This window comes from Pangasianodon hypophthalmus, chromosome 25 (genome assembly GCF_027358585.1).
Source record: "Pangasianodon hypophthalmus isolate fPanHyp1 chromosome 25, fPanHyp1.pri, whole genome shotgun sequence".
Lineage (NCBI taxonomy): Eukaryota > Metazoa > Chordata > Actinopteri > Siluriformes > Pangasiidae > Pangasianodon > Pangasianodon hypophthalmus.
In genome coordinates, this window is record NC_069734.1 from 8,342,758 (window position 1) to 8,358,422 (window position 15,665).

Here is a 15,665-nt window from a genome sequence, read left to right on the forward strand (position 1 = left end):
TCAGCTTATTGTTGTACATAGGCAGGCAGTAGGAAGATAATTGTGTATGTATTCAATTGGTTACTATAATGGTCATTCCATTGGATCTTGTCATATGTGGGAGAAGTGTGAGTCATCTGAAATCAAAGAAAATTAGTTTTAAAATCATACGTAAATACTAAACATATTACAAGTATGCCTCAAATCATTCTCAGTGTATATGCTGAGGTTATGTGGTATGAGTAACATTATATAAATAAAGAAATAGGTGTAGTGGAACATCCTGACAGCCACATGTAGTCTCTATATATTCAAGGATCAACTGTGAAATAATGCTATAAGAGGAGAGTAGAGAGTGTGTGTGTATGTGTGTCTGTGTGTGTGTGGGTTTATGCGTGTGTAGGCATTTCTTGATAGCTACACATTGTCTCCTTGCATGCTTGTTTTGAACCTTAATAAGCCCGACTGCCTGGCCCCGGCATGGCTCGGAGAGAGGAGAGAAAATGGCTTTCTTACACTTCAATTTCACGCATATTTTCTTTGCGACTAATGAGCACCTTAAATACGGCGCCAGACTTCAGGCAAGCCTGTGAAGGCTGACATTTTCACACACAGCAGCACCTTGTCACCATGCATGAAGTCCCCTCTACCTGGTTGCTGACGTGTGTGTATGTGTGTGTGTGTGTGTGTGTGGGTTTGGGTGGGTATGTTGAATGCTCAGTGACAAAAATGATGAGAAACATATTCAGCAACTAAACAGAGGAAACACTTTTTCGATCGAAGAAAAGTCACACCTATAAAAAATATTTCTCATACATCCCTATCTAGCGACACACACCACACACACACACACACACACCACATGCAAAAGCACAGATTTCTGTACATTTATACTGTAGATTTTTTTATCTAATTGTTGCTCTGTGTAAAACAGGACTTGAGACTCACACTGCTCTCAATGCAGTATTGTTGTCATCCTGCGCGAAGCCCAAACAAATCTATCCACACAAAACAGAAGTCTGCACTAATTACAGAGCTGGGAATAAAACGGTGAAAATGAGACAGATAATGCCAGGGTTTATGCAATTATCCGCTACATCCCGGCTCCGAAATAGAGGGGGGGAAGGGCACTTTTCACTTCACATTGTCTGATGCTCCCCCAGTTAAACCATATTAGGAGACATAGTGAATGGATGTGTCATCAAGCAGCGAGCTAAATGAAGGGAGTGATATGAAAGCACTGTTAACAATGTAAGGCTCTGCTATATTGTGCCACATTCTACAAGGTATTCGACAAATTAACGCTAAGGTCTCAAAACAATGCTACTAAGAAGACAAATATGGCTTTATTCTCTGTGCTTTTCAAATAGGTGATGCATAATGTAGAATAGTGTAGATTTAAATTGGGAAAATGCACACCAACACGCACATACGCTCACATACAAGAGTGACCTGGACGTGAAGTGTTAAATCTAAGTCTTGTGACTGATCCCTACTAACACCACCTACATTGTGCACTGATCTGCCCAACATACCGACACTCATTTTTCCCTTCACTCTGCTTCTGACAAACTTGTGAGCCAAGACACGTCACATTATTGCAAAAAACAAAACATTGTCATTTTAATGCTGCAGTAGAAAAAAAGGTTATATGAAGTCATATAATGGGTGGTTCATTGTCAACAACAACAAAAAGAGAATCACGGCACAGAATGCATAACAGTGCCTGTGCTGTTTACATGCCAATATTTTACACATTATATTTCCATTCACTGGCAGCTGTCAGTTATTTCAGCAAATTAACTGCCAAAAATGTAGCAGAACTGTCAATCGGAGGAAGGGTAACCATGGTTACCCTTCAGATCCCCCCAAAAATGATAAAGCTGCAGTGTGGAATCATGGGAGAATAATTAGACAGAACAACATAAAAGTTACCAATCAAAAAGGCATTCTACAATATAAAACAACAACCAAGAGTGCTTATAAATAATAGGTTACATTTGTGGAATTCCTCCTTGCATTATAAAGTAGCATCTTTTTGTACAACCTTTGAAATGTTCAAGAAACGATGGAACAAGTATTGTCTTGTACAAGAAGTTTAACCCTTTGAGCACGAGGTGGAAATAAAAGATTAGGGTGGGTTTTTTTCTCTCAATTTTATATCATCTGATTAAATAACATTTATAAAACTATTGTGCAAAACAATTTAATTAATGTCTTCATATATTGTGCACCAGTAGATAGTCATACTCCTCTTAAATTAAAAATATAAAATGATGCATAATTTAAACAGAAATTAGTTTATATGTTTATATGTACATTTTTTTTACACCGACCTGAATTCAAAAGGCCCCTGATTTCAGAAAACTAAAAGACTGTTATTTTGAATTCACACACGTTTTGCATCAGAAACCACTCAGGTATCATGTATAGTATTCTTTTTCCATTTTTCTTTTCTTATTTCATTTTGTGAGGTACCAAAATACCGTACACAATAATGTGGCCTCTCATATTTGAACGTGGGCATGTCCAATCTCTGATTTCTCTCTTTTTACTTTCTATATTCTGGACTGGTAATGTACAAGATTTTGCACGTACTCAGAGGGTTAAATTTTGTCTGCTGACATCAGCACACACAGGTCACATTAACTAAAAAAAGAAAAATAAAACAAACCAAAAAAAAACAAAAAAAAAACAAAGGAGTTTTAGTTATTAAAAGTTAAACTAAACCAATTCATCAATGCATGCAGCTTACTGCATCTGAGAGATGCCCAAAACAAAAAAGAAAGAAAAATAAAATAAAAAAAACAAAAGAAATAAAATTGAATCCAATTTACACAACTTCCAAATACATACAACTTCATTTTAAGTTTTTCTTATATACCTTCATATTTTACCAGTGACAACAGAACCTCTTCACTCGACACTGCACAGTTAGAAAATTACCTTTTTTGTTTTTCTTTATTTTTTACCTAAAATGAGAAAAGAGAATGTCTCTGAACCAGAATGAGTTATTCCAGGAGGAAAACCCACACATCATGTGCCGAAACTAAACAGTAGTTTTATGGCATCTATGTGCAGTTATTTCTTTGTTAGTCATCAGTTCATCTTGGTTTTAAGAAATGTTAGAGAGAAGGCTTCAGAGAAAGCATGAGAAATAGAGATAGGTGAAAGACAGAGTACTGAGTCCTTGATCAGCGCTAAGGTTTCTCAAGTTCACAGACATACATAAGGTGGTCCTCAGGGGATTTGCCATGAGTCTTGCTCAGATGGAGTTTGACAGCGTGCTTGCTAGCAAAAGTCCGGTTGCACAGTTTACACTGATATGTGGCCCCACTGGCTTCCTCGTCTGGGGAAGGGGAGTGGGAGTTGGAGTGTGGACTTGGGTTGGAATTGGTGTTAGGGTTAGGGATTGAGTGGGTCAAGGCATGGGCTTGAGCTGACAGCAGTTTCTCAGAGAGCCCCTTTGCGTGACGTGATATCTGGTTGACTAGCTGCTCCCCAGATAATTTAGCCAGGTCTCTAAGCCGAAAGCCCAGATGTGATTCAAGATGGCTGACGTAGGTGGAAGGGGAGCGTATCTGTGAAGCACAGTCACCACAGAAGAACACGGGATGGCCAGAATCAAGGTTCTTCAGGAACTTTGTGCCACCTGTCCGCCTCAACTGGTACTTGACATTGGCCAGCCAGTGGCTAATTGTAGTCATTGAAAGGCCAGTGAAGCGAGAGATATGCATGCGTTCCTGTGGGCTGAGGTCAGACATAATATACTTGCCATCACTCGTTTGTCTCAAGCTGGAGGCAAACTGTGCTTGCAGGATAAGAAGATGCTGAGGGTTCCAGTTGGACTGCCGACCTTTGCGCTTCTGAGCTGGTGACATGTCTTCAGAGTCCTCATGTGTAGCACCATCTACATCTGATCGCTCAGACAGACTGGTTGGTGTGGAAGATTTGGAGACATGGCTTTCTGTTAAGTTGCGAAGCATATCAGAAATGTCAGACAGCGCATTTTCACGCAAAGGTGAATTAGACATGAATGAAGCCACAGCAGATGATGTCTTGGCCATAGTAATGGTTGAAGAAGGTGACACTGAGGAAGGAGTTGAAGTGGAGGAGGACAACACAGCTGATCCCAGGGAGCTGCTCTTTTCACTTTTGCCTTTAGTCAGGTCAATGGGCTGGTCATTGTTGATGTGGTAGAAGTAGCGGTCAAGATGCTCGTTTGTCTTTTTGGTCTGAGCTGGTGTGGAGGCAGCAATAGCCGCCTTCTCTGCCAGACTGTTGCTCATCTTGAAGAGCATGCTCATGGGGTCCAGAGATGGAAGGGCAGGTTTAGCAGCTTTACCTAGGTGGACATTCATGACAGACTGAAGCGCACTTAAGGGGTTGACAAATGGCTGTTCTGGGGGATGGTCTGTTATAATTGCAGTGCTGCTGCACAGAGATGAGACTGGAGTTTTGACAGCATGGTCAGTGCCATTTTCTAATGGCTCTTTTGTGAGACCCTCACCATTGGAGTCTTTGTGAGCACTTACTGTTCCATTGGTCTCTGGAGTTTTGACTCCTCTGCTTTCCTTGGGTGAATCCCCTCTGGCAGACTCCCCAGCTTCACTACTGCAAGGAGAGGGTGTTGTTCGCCTTAGAGGGGAAGCACGTGCAGTTGTATCCCTCATTTTCTCCTCCACTTTGGCCACTTTTTCTGTTACTTTCTTGACAAGTTCTTCCATGGCATGAAAGTTATTTTTGGGAAGAGGTGAGGTCTGACAGCTTGGAGGAGAGATAAGAGGTTGATTTTTGGATGGGGATAGGATCTCTTCACCCGAGAACATGTACTTCAGTGGGGAGCTCTTTCCTGAGTTGCGCAAGGAAAGTTTCATGATGTTTGGGAGCTGATAAGCAGCATGGATGCTGGGATATCCTCCCCAGCTTGGTGTGCCATTCTGTGCTTTGTTGATGGCAGATGTAACTGTGTTTTCCAGTGATTTGAGAATGTCAATTCCACCTTTAGGGCTTTCTTCCAGGTCTTCTTCAGTCAAATATGGATACTTGGAAGAAATGTCAAACTTCTCCTCAGCTTCGTCATCTGTTGCTTTCTTCTCTTTGCTGCTGTTAGTGGTTTCCTTTGTGCACTCTTCTTCCTTTTCCTCTTTTTTAATTTCCATAGCAGTTATGGCAGGGGATATGCTGGGTGGAGGGGGTGCAGGAGGAGGTGGGGAAAAAGCTGTAGCAGCCAGTGGCACTGACTGTACCTTATCTTCACTAGAGGACATGGTGTTAGGGGGTGGGTTGGTTGGCACCTCCATAATAGGCTTGCCTTTCTTGATGGCAGAGTTCGTAACCTTGATGAAGTGCCCAGTAACCATCATGTGAGCTGTTAGCTCCTGAAGGGTATCATGGGAGCTTCCACATTCCATGCATTTCAGGATCTGGGATTTTCGAGATTCAAACTGCCATGCATAGCTAGCACCATTCTGATGCCCATAGCGATTATTAGGAGTAATGTAGGGATTTGCTGTCTTCTGCAAGAGGTCACTGGTGTCTGCGAGAGAGGGTTTGGGTGTTCCTCCATTAGAGTCTGGCGAGCTGGGCAGATCCAGCTCAATAGGGGCTCTTTTCCGAGCAGAGGAGATGATCTTGGCTGCCACAGGTGTCACAGGCTCCTTGAGAGGCACTTTTTGATAGTGTTTTGTCTTGATCATATGGACACTTAGATCCTGTAGTGATTCAAAGGAGTGGCCACAATACATGCATTTGAGTACTTTCTGAGCATCCTCCTTGCCTTCCATCTCCAGCAGTGAACGTTTGCGTGGCTTGGACCAACGCTTAGTGCCCTCGCTGTCTGTCTCGTGGTTATCATCTCGGTAATGGCCTGTTTCATTCATGTGCACCGTAAGCTCAACTAGCGTATCATAGGCAGCACTGCAGTCTTTGCAGCGGAACTTGCTGGCACCTGTAAAGATGGAGCCATAGAGCTTGGTGCTTTGCCGGTAAAGCTGCACAGTGCTAAAGAGGTTAGGCTCAGAAGCTGGGTGTAGTATTCTGCTCTGGTTCTGTGAAACTTGCTGCAAGGTTTTGGCAACAGCTGACTGGTGCCAGTCATAGCCCCCACTACCACAGCTACTGCTGCTGCTACTACTGCTGCTGCTACTGCTGTGGCTGCGTGGGGGTTTTTCAGTTGGAGGCTGTGCCATATTCAGCGATGACCAGTAAGAATTGGTCAAGAAGCTGGTGTAAATGGCCTTCATCTGCTCAAGGCTGTCTGGGCCTGCAGTGGGTGTTTCCTCACTGCTGGGTGGGGCCACAGCTGTCATCTTCATGGGTGTAGTTGAATTGAGTGGTGTAAGTGGGTCCTTGGCAGTGCTATCCTCCTCATTCTTCACCGAGGCACTCTCAAAGTCTGACATCCTGTCACTGGTCTCGCTGAGGTGTGACTCACTGTCCATTTCATGGCTGGAGAGGTCTGCAGTTGGAGAGTCGTGGAAGCCTGGCCGGTCTTTGAGAAGGAAGTCCTTGTCCTGGCACATGTATTTAACGGCAGGCTCTTCCTCAACCGCTGAATCATCTCCCTCTACATCCTCATCCATTAAGGCAGCTTCTTTGAGCTCCTCGGGAACATATGCTGCAGGTAAAACAAAGAAAAGACATACAAAGAAACTTGTTATTGCAATGTCCAATTATGAAGATTTCACATTTTACATTCTGCAGTACTTTGAAAAGCAGACGGACAGCTGCTTCCCTACACTACCAAAAAAAACAACAGGCTCATATCATACACTCTTGTGTTAATTCCTTCTTGAGTTTACTGCTGCATGGTATCACCAAACGAAGGTTTGTTTTTCTCTTTTTTCAAGGAGAGACAAAGAGAGAAAGAAAAAGAGAAAGAAAAAAATGTCTCTTCAAACCCAAGTTGCCACCTTATTCTTCTCAAGGGGCAACAGCTTGAAATTAAAACTAAATTTGAAATTAATGAAGCACATTCTGGAGGTGGCATTCGTTTCTGAAGTAATAAATTACTTGTATCAACTTTAGAGACAGCGGTTCCTGTCTGTCAATTAATATGTCTTACGCTTCTTCTGCAGTCTCTAATGCATTCCCTAACAGACACACTCGCCATTTAAATTAAGAAAGCATTTTCACTCATTACTCGGCAAAGGCTCGCCGGCTCGTAAATAAGAATGAATGTATGTATGTTTCGGATATAAAATCTACCCCCACAAAACACATCTGCGTCAATTACGAAAGATTAGAGAGTTGAAAGTTATTATTTACTGTTTAGCCTGGAGTGTATGCACTCAGCTCACATTTGAATACAATAGCTTATGAAATAAAATGATTCAAATGTGGAAGGCGTAAGGATGGAACTGTAGAAGAAAACATCTAATTGTTTTCATTTATTGTCATTTTGCAAGAACAAGGAAAAATGCCAGTGAACAATAAGAGAGCAATAGAGAAAATCAGAGAATGTGAGCAGGAAGGTGGGTGTATAGGACACTGTGGTAATTCTGTGCATTCCGATGTGTAACTGTTCATCGCACATTGACCAGGTATGTAAACAGCTCTGAGTCAGGATGGTATGCAGGGCTTTTCGTTGAACATATTCTATCATTTTAAATGACTGCACGAGTCAAACTATCTATGCTACAATTTCAACACACAGCATATAGATTCAAATCTACATACAGTATCTGTCAGCTTGTATGCAGGAGACATTGTGAAAGTTTAAAAAGCATTTTAATATAAAATATACATCCATTCACTTAAAACATGTTATGATTTTCATACACAAACAGTTCCTTTTTCAGTTTTAAAATGCCCATATTTCACCCTCAGAACATTACTGGCATGGCAAACCTCATAATAATGGAAACATTTTGCAGGCATCTATTGTGCAGGCATTTAAAAAATCAGAACTGAAAATAACATAGTCATCATTAGGAAAGTCTTTTTGTAGCCCTTGGCAATGTGAAGGCACGAGATCGGCAGAGGCACACACACCTCTTGGCTTTCAGTTATAGCTGAATAACGCACACATCATGCCTTTAGGCATTCTGCGTAGTTACACAGGCTTTTAATGCTCTCCATGGGGAAATGTGTGATTCAGTTTAATTTACAAATTTACCCATTAATGTTTAGATTTAGATTTATGATAATGTTCACACTTTATATATCACTTGTTCATGGATGCTGTTGACTCTAGAATTTATCTCATACAGTCTTTAAGGAGTGAAAGTTTAAGGTCTAGTGAAAAGCACAGACATGGAATTGGGCTCCTCATAATTTAGTACCCAGCAGCCATCACATAAGATACACACACATACTGTAACACATGAACACGCACACACACACACACTACCATCTGTTCTGAATCAACCAAAAAGACAGCTGTTTAAGAGAACAATGCCTTCGTTCAGGAAGCAAAACAGCACTTTACATCAAGGCCAAATGGCAATGTTAAAAAAAAAAATCTTCTCCTCTATACAAAACCTGCCTTAAAACCTGGGATTATGATGCACGCACACACACACAACACACACACACACACACACACGAATACCTTAAGCAGCAGACAATATTTTTAGTATGAAATCCTAAATTAGCCTCAACGAATACTGTTCAAACCAACCTTGAAAATAAATATTGAAAAATAATAGGATGTACCTCTAACATGAGTGAAAATGAGAAGGAATATAGAGAAGGCCAAGTTTTATCATTAATTAAAATGTCCTCTGTTACACTAACCTTGACCTCAACAGCATGGGCAGGACTGAATTGGTATTAGCGACTGCATACGCACATAACTAATTTGTGTATGAAAAAAAGGACAGAATTTATTCCAAAGTCATTTGACACCAAACACAAAATCCGACTTGCCTGACAACATGGCAGTCAGCCCGATGGCGAGCACAGAGAAAATGAGTACAGAGGTGAAAGAGGAGAAGGAAAAAAGGAGGAGGGTTGCCTGGAAAGACCCAAATGCTTAACACACATACACCACACACACCACACACACACACACACAGTTGCCCTGGCCATGATCCAGGCTGTCCTGCCCCCAATGTACCCAGACTCTATGTGTTCTGGCTGGGAACAATATTGCGTTTTCATCTCCAGGTTCCTCTGTTTTCAGCCTGGGTCTGAACACACCACACAGGTGCTCTTTTAATTAGAGAACAGGATGCTCCGGTGCCGAGCGTTGCAGAGAGGGGAGGAGGAGGGAGCTCGAAATGAGAATAACCTTCCCAATGAATTGGCATCAGATTGGTAGGTAGAGGTTGATCTAATTTACACTTGGACATCCAGAGAGACGACCAGCAGAGAGCGCAGCTTTGAACGCTGGAGGTGAGCGGCACCTTTCAAACTGAGAGGAAACCCTGCCTGGGTTTTCAACCACAAACCAATGCAAGATTTTACAGCACAGACAGGAAGCTTAAGCAGGGCCTGAATGATGAAGTGAAATCTCACACTTCTTCATATGAAAATCAGGCCTTCTATTAAATATCACTTGCCATAACTACATTCCATTACTTTATCATTTGTGCAATTTGAAGCAATAGAGTAATATCCATTGTGGAGATAACAGGCCTGATAAGTCTTCCCAAATCTATGGAAAATTACTAAAGTCCTTCATATTTGATGCTGAGCATATACTGAAAGATGCTGAGAAGAAGTATGTTGATTAAAATATGGATTCATTTTAAAAAGTAATAAAATCAACAGACCCTTCAATCTTGTTATAGTATACATCAGAAAATTTTGAAGCTGAAATTATGAAGCTGTTTTTTTTTAAGTTATTTGGTAAAACTTCCATTACTCTAGGTGTGGTGTTTTTTGTTGATTTTTTTTTTTTTTACATTAGTCTGTATATAGCTAAAAAATGCTTGCAAGAAATCCAAACTAGCAACTAAACTTTGTCAAAAGCAACAGGCTCTTCTGGTTGTAGATGGAGGACAATAAAGCAGCAAAGATGAACATGAATAGCTCCGTCCCAGATAATTTGCCACTCAAATACTCTTTTGTGCCACACATGTGAGACATAAGAACATACTGAGATGAAAAAGCAAAGGGGATTTGTCGGAATACATGCAATACAACATGCAATATAAATATAAATATAAATAAATAAATAAATAAAATGTGATGTCAAACTCTACTTTTTGCTAAAGTAATGTAAAACCAACTACTACCAAACTCCTAGCCAATCGTAGCACAGGAGGTGGGATTTAATGGACTGTAAAAGTAAAACACTGCATAATAATGTATCTTAATTATTATACAATCAATGTATACTGACTTCTCTACAACATGCTCTACATGTACATATAAACTTCAACACATTTGTCTAGTCAAGGCTGAAGCACTCCTCACAGTGGATCTGAACCTGCAGTGTGTCCATGACACAGGTCTTAGACCTTAGTGAAGTATATCTGTAGGATATCTGTAGGTTTCCGCAATCCTCCAATACTTCTGGGCGTGTGAATGAGAAGGACAGGACGAGAGAGTGAACTACTTGGTAATTAAATCTGCTATATATAGCCCCCAAAGCCCACATTTATAATGGGAGGTATCTCTCTTCTAATGTGGCACTATCTGCAACGTGATATCATTAGGGGGAAAATGGTTTGTAGCCTTAAGCAGACAGGCTGTCTGTGTGCGGCTGGAGAACGAGAGATAGCGCGTATCTCTTTCTCCTCTCTCCGCTCACTTTCCATTCTCCTCTCCTTCTTTCCTCTCCTCTCCTCTCCGGCTATCATGGCCTGCGTTAATGAAGTTAATTGAATCTGAGATCAATAATGCTTAATTATTGCGATTTGACGCACACAGACAAATTGGTGGGGAGGCCAGAAGAGTTTGTGTGTATGTGTATGTGAGGGAGAGCTTGTGTGTGTGTGTATGTGTGTGTGTGTGTGTGTGTGTCTAGCACTGGGGTGGGATAGGGGCCATGAGCTGGAAAGAGAGAGCGGACAGGCACGCCATCGATCCCAGAGAGACGCCCATCGACCAGGCCCTCTGACGGATGGAGGCACCTCTCTGAGAAGGAAGAGAGAGAGAGAGAGAGAGAGAGAGAGAAAGAGAGACATAGAGAGAGAGGAGTGAAAGTGAGGGCAGAGACCAATCCACACTTCAACCGTGCCCAGCCCCAGAAAGAGGGGCTATAGTGTATTAAACGACAGCCCTATTACCTATGGAATTACTCAGACCTTGTTTACACACTGCATGGTGCGTAGTGAGTGTTAATTACATGGGCTACAGGGCCAGCCGCTGTGTAACAACATGTACTTTTCCCTAATTGTCCCAACACTCTTAGCAGGAGGCTGGCCGTTCTTCTTTACACTCAACTCTATATAGGAACCGGAGGATTCGCGCCAGCCGGAAAATCGGCAAGCATTTCGAGTATTCGAGGAGCGAGTGATGACAGACGACAGCGAGCGAGAGAGGAGGCAGCCCGGATTAGAGGAGAGAGAGAGCCGAGGAGGTGCAGCGGCAGCCGCTGAACACAGAGCGGGTAAACATAGACGCTAGCACAACTAATCGCCAGCTCATGCCACTCAGCGGGAGAGGCTCTGACAGTCTGCGTGCATGTGTGTGTGTGTGAGAGTGTGCATGTGTGTGTGTGTGTGTGTGTGTGTGTGTTTACACTACACACCCCCGCTCTCTCTGCTAGTGCATGACAACCGGTAACCACTCTGGAGAGCAGTGCTTCCCTCACCATGCTCCTTAACACTCCCGCTAAAGCTCTGAGCCTCGCAAGACGACAGCTTCCTCCGCACACACGCCATATATATTTCAATCCTTAACTTTCAGAGATGTGTAGATTTGCATTTCTAAATCAATGAATGCATTTACGGTTAGAGAGAGAGAGAGAGAGAGAGAAAGAGAGAGAGAGAGAGAGAGATCAAGCTCATGATCCTCTGCTTAACCCCGAACTCATTAAGCAAACAAAGACATTGCCAACTGTTAAAATAACTGTGGAACAGAAATATTATTGGATCATCATTGACTTCAAGCATGTATCATACAGGCTGCGTTCAAAAACACTTTTGTTGGCAGAGTCGTGTTTTAGCCTTATCGCATCACAAAATGATTTCCAATCAAAATTTTACATGTGCTTCTTGGAATGCTTCCTCCAAATATTTAAACCTTGAGGGCGAAACACCACAGTGTTGATATTCTCATGGGTAAACACACACACACACACACACACACACACGCGCGTGTTGAGCGCTTCTTCACATCTTCCACACTTCTATCATTTAGTCTTTCTAACCTCATTACCTCTCTAGCCTTTCCACATCTCAGGCCAGCACAAACAAACACAAGTGCGCACACACACACAGACACAGACACACACACACCACACTGTGATCATTTACATCCCACTTGCTCGAGGAAAAGGACCTGAAGGTGGTGCAGCAGTTTGTTTGTTGGAATCGATTATAATATTCAATAAAGAATATTCTTATTTTTGCCCAAAGTAAAATTCTCACAGAATTTCCTGCCATATCAAAAATAAAAATGTACTAAACCCAGATCCCCAAAGTGCCTCCAGTGTATCTCATACTAAATTGGAAGTTTAGAAACATTCAGAATTTTGAAAGAGAAGAAAAATTGAGCCAAATCTTATCAAATCTTATCTTATCTTATCATATATGAAAATATACATGAAAACTGAAATATTGGTTTGGTTGAGCATATCAAACATTTTTGAAAATAAATGTGCTTGGTGTCTTCCTCATTATTAGTGTATTTGGTATATTTTTAAGAAAAAATAATTCTGGATCGTTCCAAAATAATACTATTTTATCAAATTCAATGATCATTAGGCACTGAATACAATCCTAAGCCAAAAAGTATAAAATTGTTATGCTTAAGTGCATAAAAGTAGATGATCATATTTTAAATAATCTAAAAACTAATCAAAAGTAGGCTGATGCAATTTTCTGTAGGTTAATAACAAGATATTTTTGTATGTCAAAGAAAAGAACTCTTGCTTGAACTACTTCAATTTCAATTTTAATTGTAATGTTAAATGATCACTTAAATTTAAGTTAAATTAGAAACCTGTTTACAATACAACATTTTTCGAGCCACTACACTCACTGCAAACTCTCTTCACTCACAGCTACTGAGACTTAAACACGAGAAGGACAACTTCCTCCAGATTTTTTTAACATAACTGTGGATTTCCTGAAAAAGTAATAGATGGTGCCATGCCATGACCTGTGTTACCACTACTCAGAGGATGTGCTGAGCTCTAAACTAATGAGACAGAGAGAATTATTTCGGTCCTTCCTTATCATCCTAGTAATAAACCTGGCTGAAATTTCACTTCAAAATTCTTTAGGATGGTTTTGAACCTACTTGCGTTTTAATGACCCTCCAGTCATTTTCTGCAAATGGGACCAAAAACATTAGCAGGATGCTTAACAGGGGCAAATGAAATGATCTGTAAAATAGTAGCTAAAGTACTGTTTGAAATGTGCTACCTGCAAATGTATTAACAGCTGTCTAAAAAAAAGCAATTTTTGTCACTGATCACTCCTTGTATATTACCTTGTATATTCTGGAAGAATTTCTCTCCAATAGACATAACATAAATGACAAGTCTGTTAGCATTGCTAGCTGTTGCTATGGTAGTAATCACATGAGGAAACATAAGGAGAAAGAAACTCAAGTAAATTCTCGAAACTTTCAAACCTCATAAAACAAAGTCTTGCTTTAAACATTCACAAATGTATAAGAACAGTGTGAGGTGCGGTAAGCCCCGCCTCCTGCCTATTTCCATTGGTTATTATTATTTCTTGCTTTACAGTTATTGGCTGCTAGTAGCCAAAGTATTGACAGTATCATTTTTTTCTGAAATCAGAAAGAACATCAGGAAAAATCTGGAAAAATCCAGAATATTTTTAGCTTCATCTAGCTTCATAAAACTCATACATGTTAGTTTAATGACGAATATAAGTTATCGTGCGGAAACCGACAGCATCAGCAGTAGTCCATGTGCGTCTGAAATGTATCTCACAGCCTATAAGACTTCCACAAAAATAAAACTGGGGCTCTTTATTTGTCTGAATAGACTTTTTGGATGAATTGCTTGTTCTAACCTCGCCTCTCTCTTCTCCTTTTGTTTCCTTGTGCTGCAGCGCTGGACGCTTTTGTCTTGGGTCACTCAGCCTCCGTTAATTAATTAACACTCCACAAGAGGGACAATTATTAAAGATGTTCCCGAACAAGAGAATGATTGAGCCGTAGAGAGCCATAATAGAACATGTGCACTCATACACCCCATCTCTCTCTCTCTCCCTCTCTCTCTCTCTCTCTCTCTCTCACACACACACACACACACACACACAAAATCACCAGCATTGCTATTTTACACGACCCTCACATATAAAACATGGACAAATTAGAGACATCCTCTTCAAATAATATTCCTCGTTCCATTAGTCAGTGTCTGTATAAGTCAAAAAGAAACTCCAGAAATATGTCAGATTATCATAAAACTTCCATATGTGACACCAAAGAGAGTGTGTTCTGGGTTTGGTGTGTGTGTGTGTGTGTGTGTGTGTGTAGTGCCATAAATATGTATACTGTGTGTTTTTTTTTAGAGTCAGTGTTTGGTTTTTGGGAAAATCCCTCACTTGCTTTGTTAGTCGGATGTACGTCACTTTCAGCATTCACAGTCCTAAGTGCAGGGCAACCAGAGGTCACACACTTTCATGCATACACACAGGGATATCCCCAGTATGTGTGTGTGTGTGTGTGTGTGTGAGTGAGCGAGAAAGAGAGAGAGGTGTGTGTATGATATTCCTCTCTCTATTATGCTATGTGTATCTCTTGCTCCTCCCTCCATGATTATCCAACACATGGCTTCTCGTTCTGCATTTCTCACTATCCCTCCTCCCATATACATATCCTCTCTCTCACACACACACACGCACGCATGCACGCACACAAACACACACACACACACGCACGCACACACACACATAGAGTCACAGGGCTGTGTCAGTCTCCCATTAGAGCAGGTTGCAGGGTAATGGGAGAGAACAGATCTGGCTTGCTGTGATCCCCAGGGCCTCGCTTAGCTCTGCTTCCACACAACACACACACACACACACAAACACTTGTATATAAACACACACGGCTGCACAAAAACATACAAAACACAGCACTTTACAGACATAACATGGAAACATTCAAAGGAGCAAAACAGTAGTCTCGAGCAAACAAAAACGAGCATCTAAATAGAGACAGACTAATCTTACAATAAAAGACACTATATATATATATATATATATATATATATATATATATATATATATATATATATATATATATATATTTATTTATTTATTTATATAAAATGAGCTCCAGGCCCTGCAGCAGTAGGTGCAGCAGCAAAATAATAGGCATTTCCCAACCCATAATGCCGGGTGTTAGCCAGTGGCAGCTCGCTGATTTAGGTACTAGGTAGAGACGTCAATCTGAGGGTCTTAGAGGACAGAAAGAAAGCAAGTGAGAGAGGAAGAGAGAGAGAGAGAGAGAGAGAGAGAGAAGCTCCTAATGGAGGCCTTGCAGTCATCTAGGCGCTGCCTTGCTGCCTCTTCTCATTCAGCATGTCACAGGATATCCATTACCTGCCAGTCTCCTCTGATCTCCTTAGACAGCCCTGATCAAAAGATGTC

General features: G+C 41.2%; 1 protein-coding gene across 2 annotated transcripts in view; it reads right to left on the reverse strand.

The window, feature by feature from the left end:
- Window positions 1–1,574: 1,574 nt before the first annotated feature.
- The window catches only part of tshz3b (teashirt zinc finger homeobox 3b), a 40,590-nt gene continuing 26,499 nt past the window's right edge, over window positions 1,575–15,665 (reverse strand). For both annotated transcript variants that reach the window (XM_026937700.3, XM_053229391.1), the window contains one exon: window positions 1,575–6,598. In XM_026937700.3, coding sequence (XP_026793501.1) covers window positions 3,180–6,598 — 3,419 coding nt within the window. In that variant the 3' untranslated portion in view covers window positions 1,575–3,179. The remainder of the gene's footprint in view (window positions 6,599–15,665) is intronic.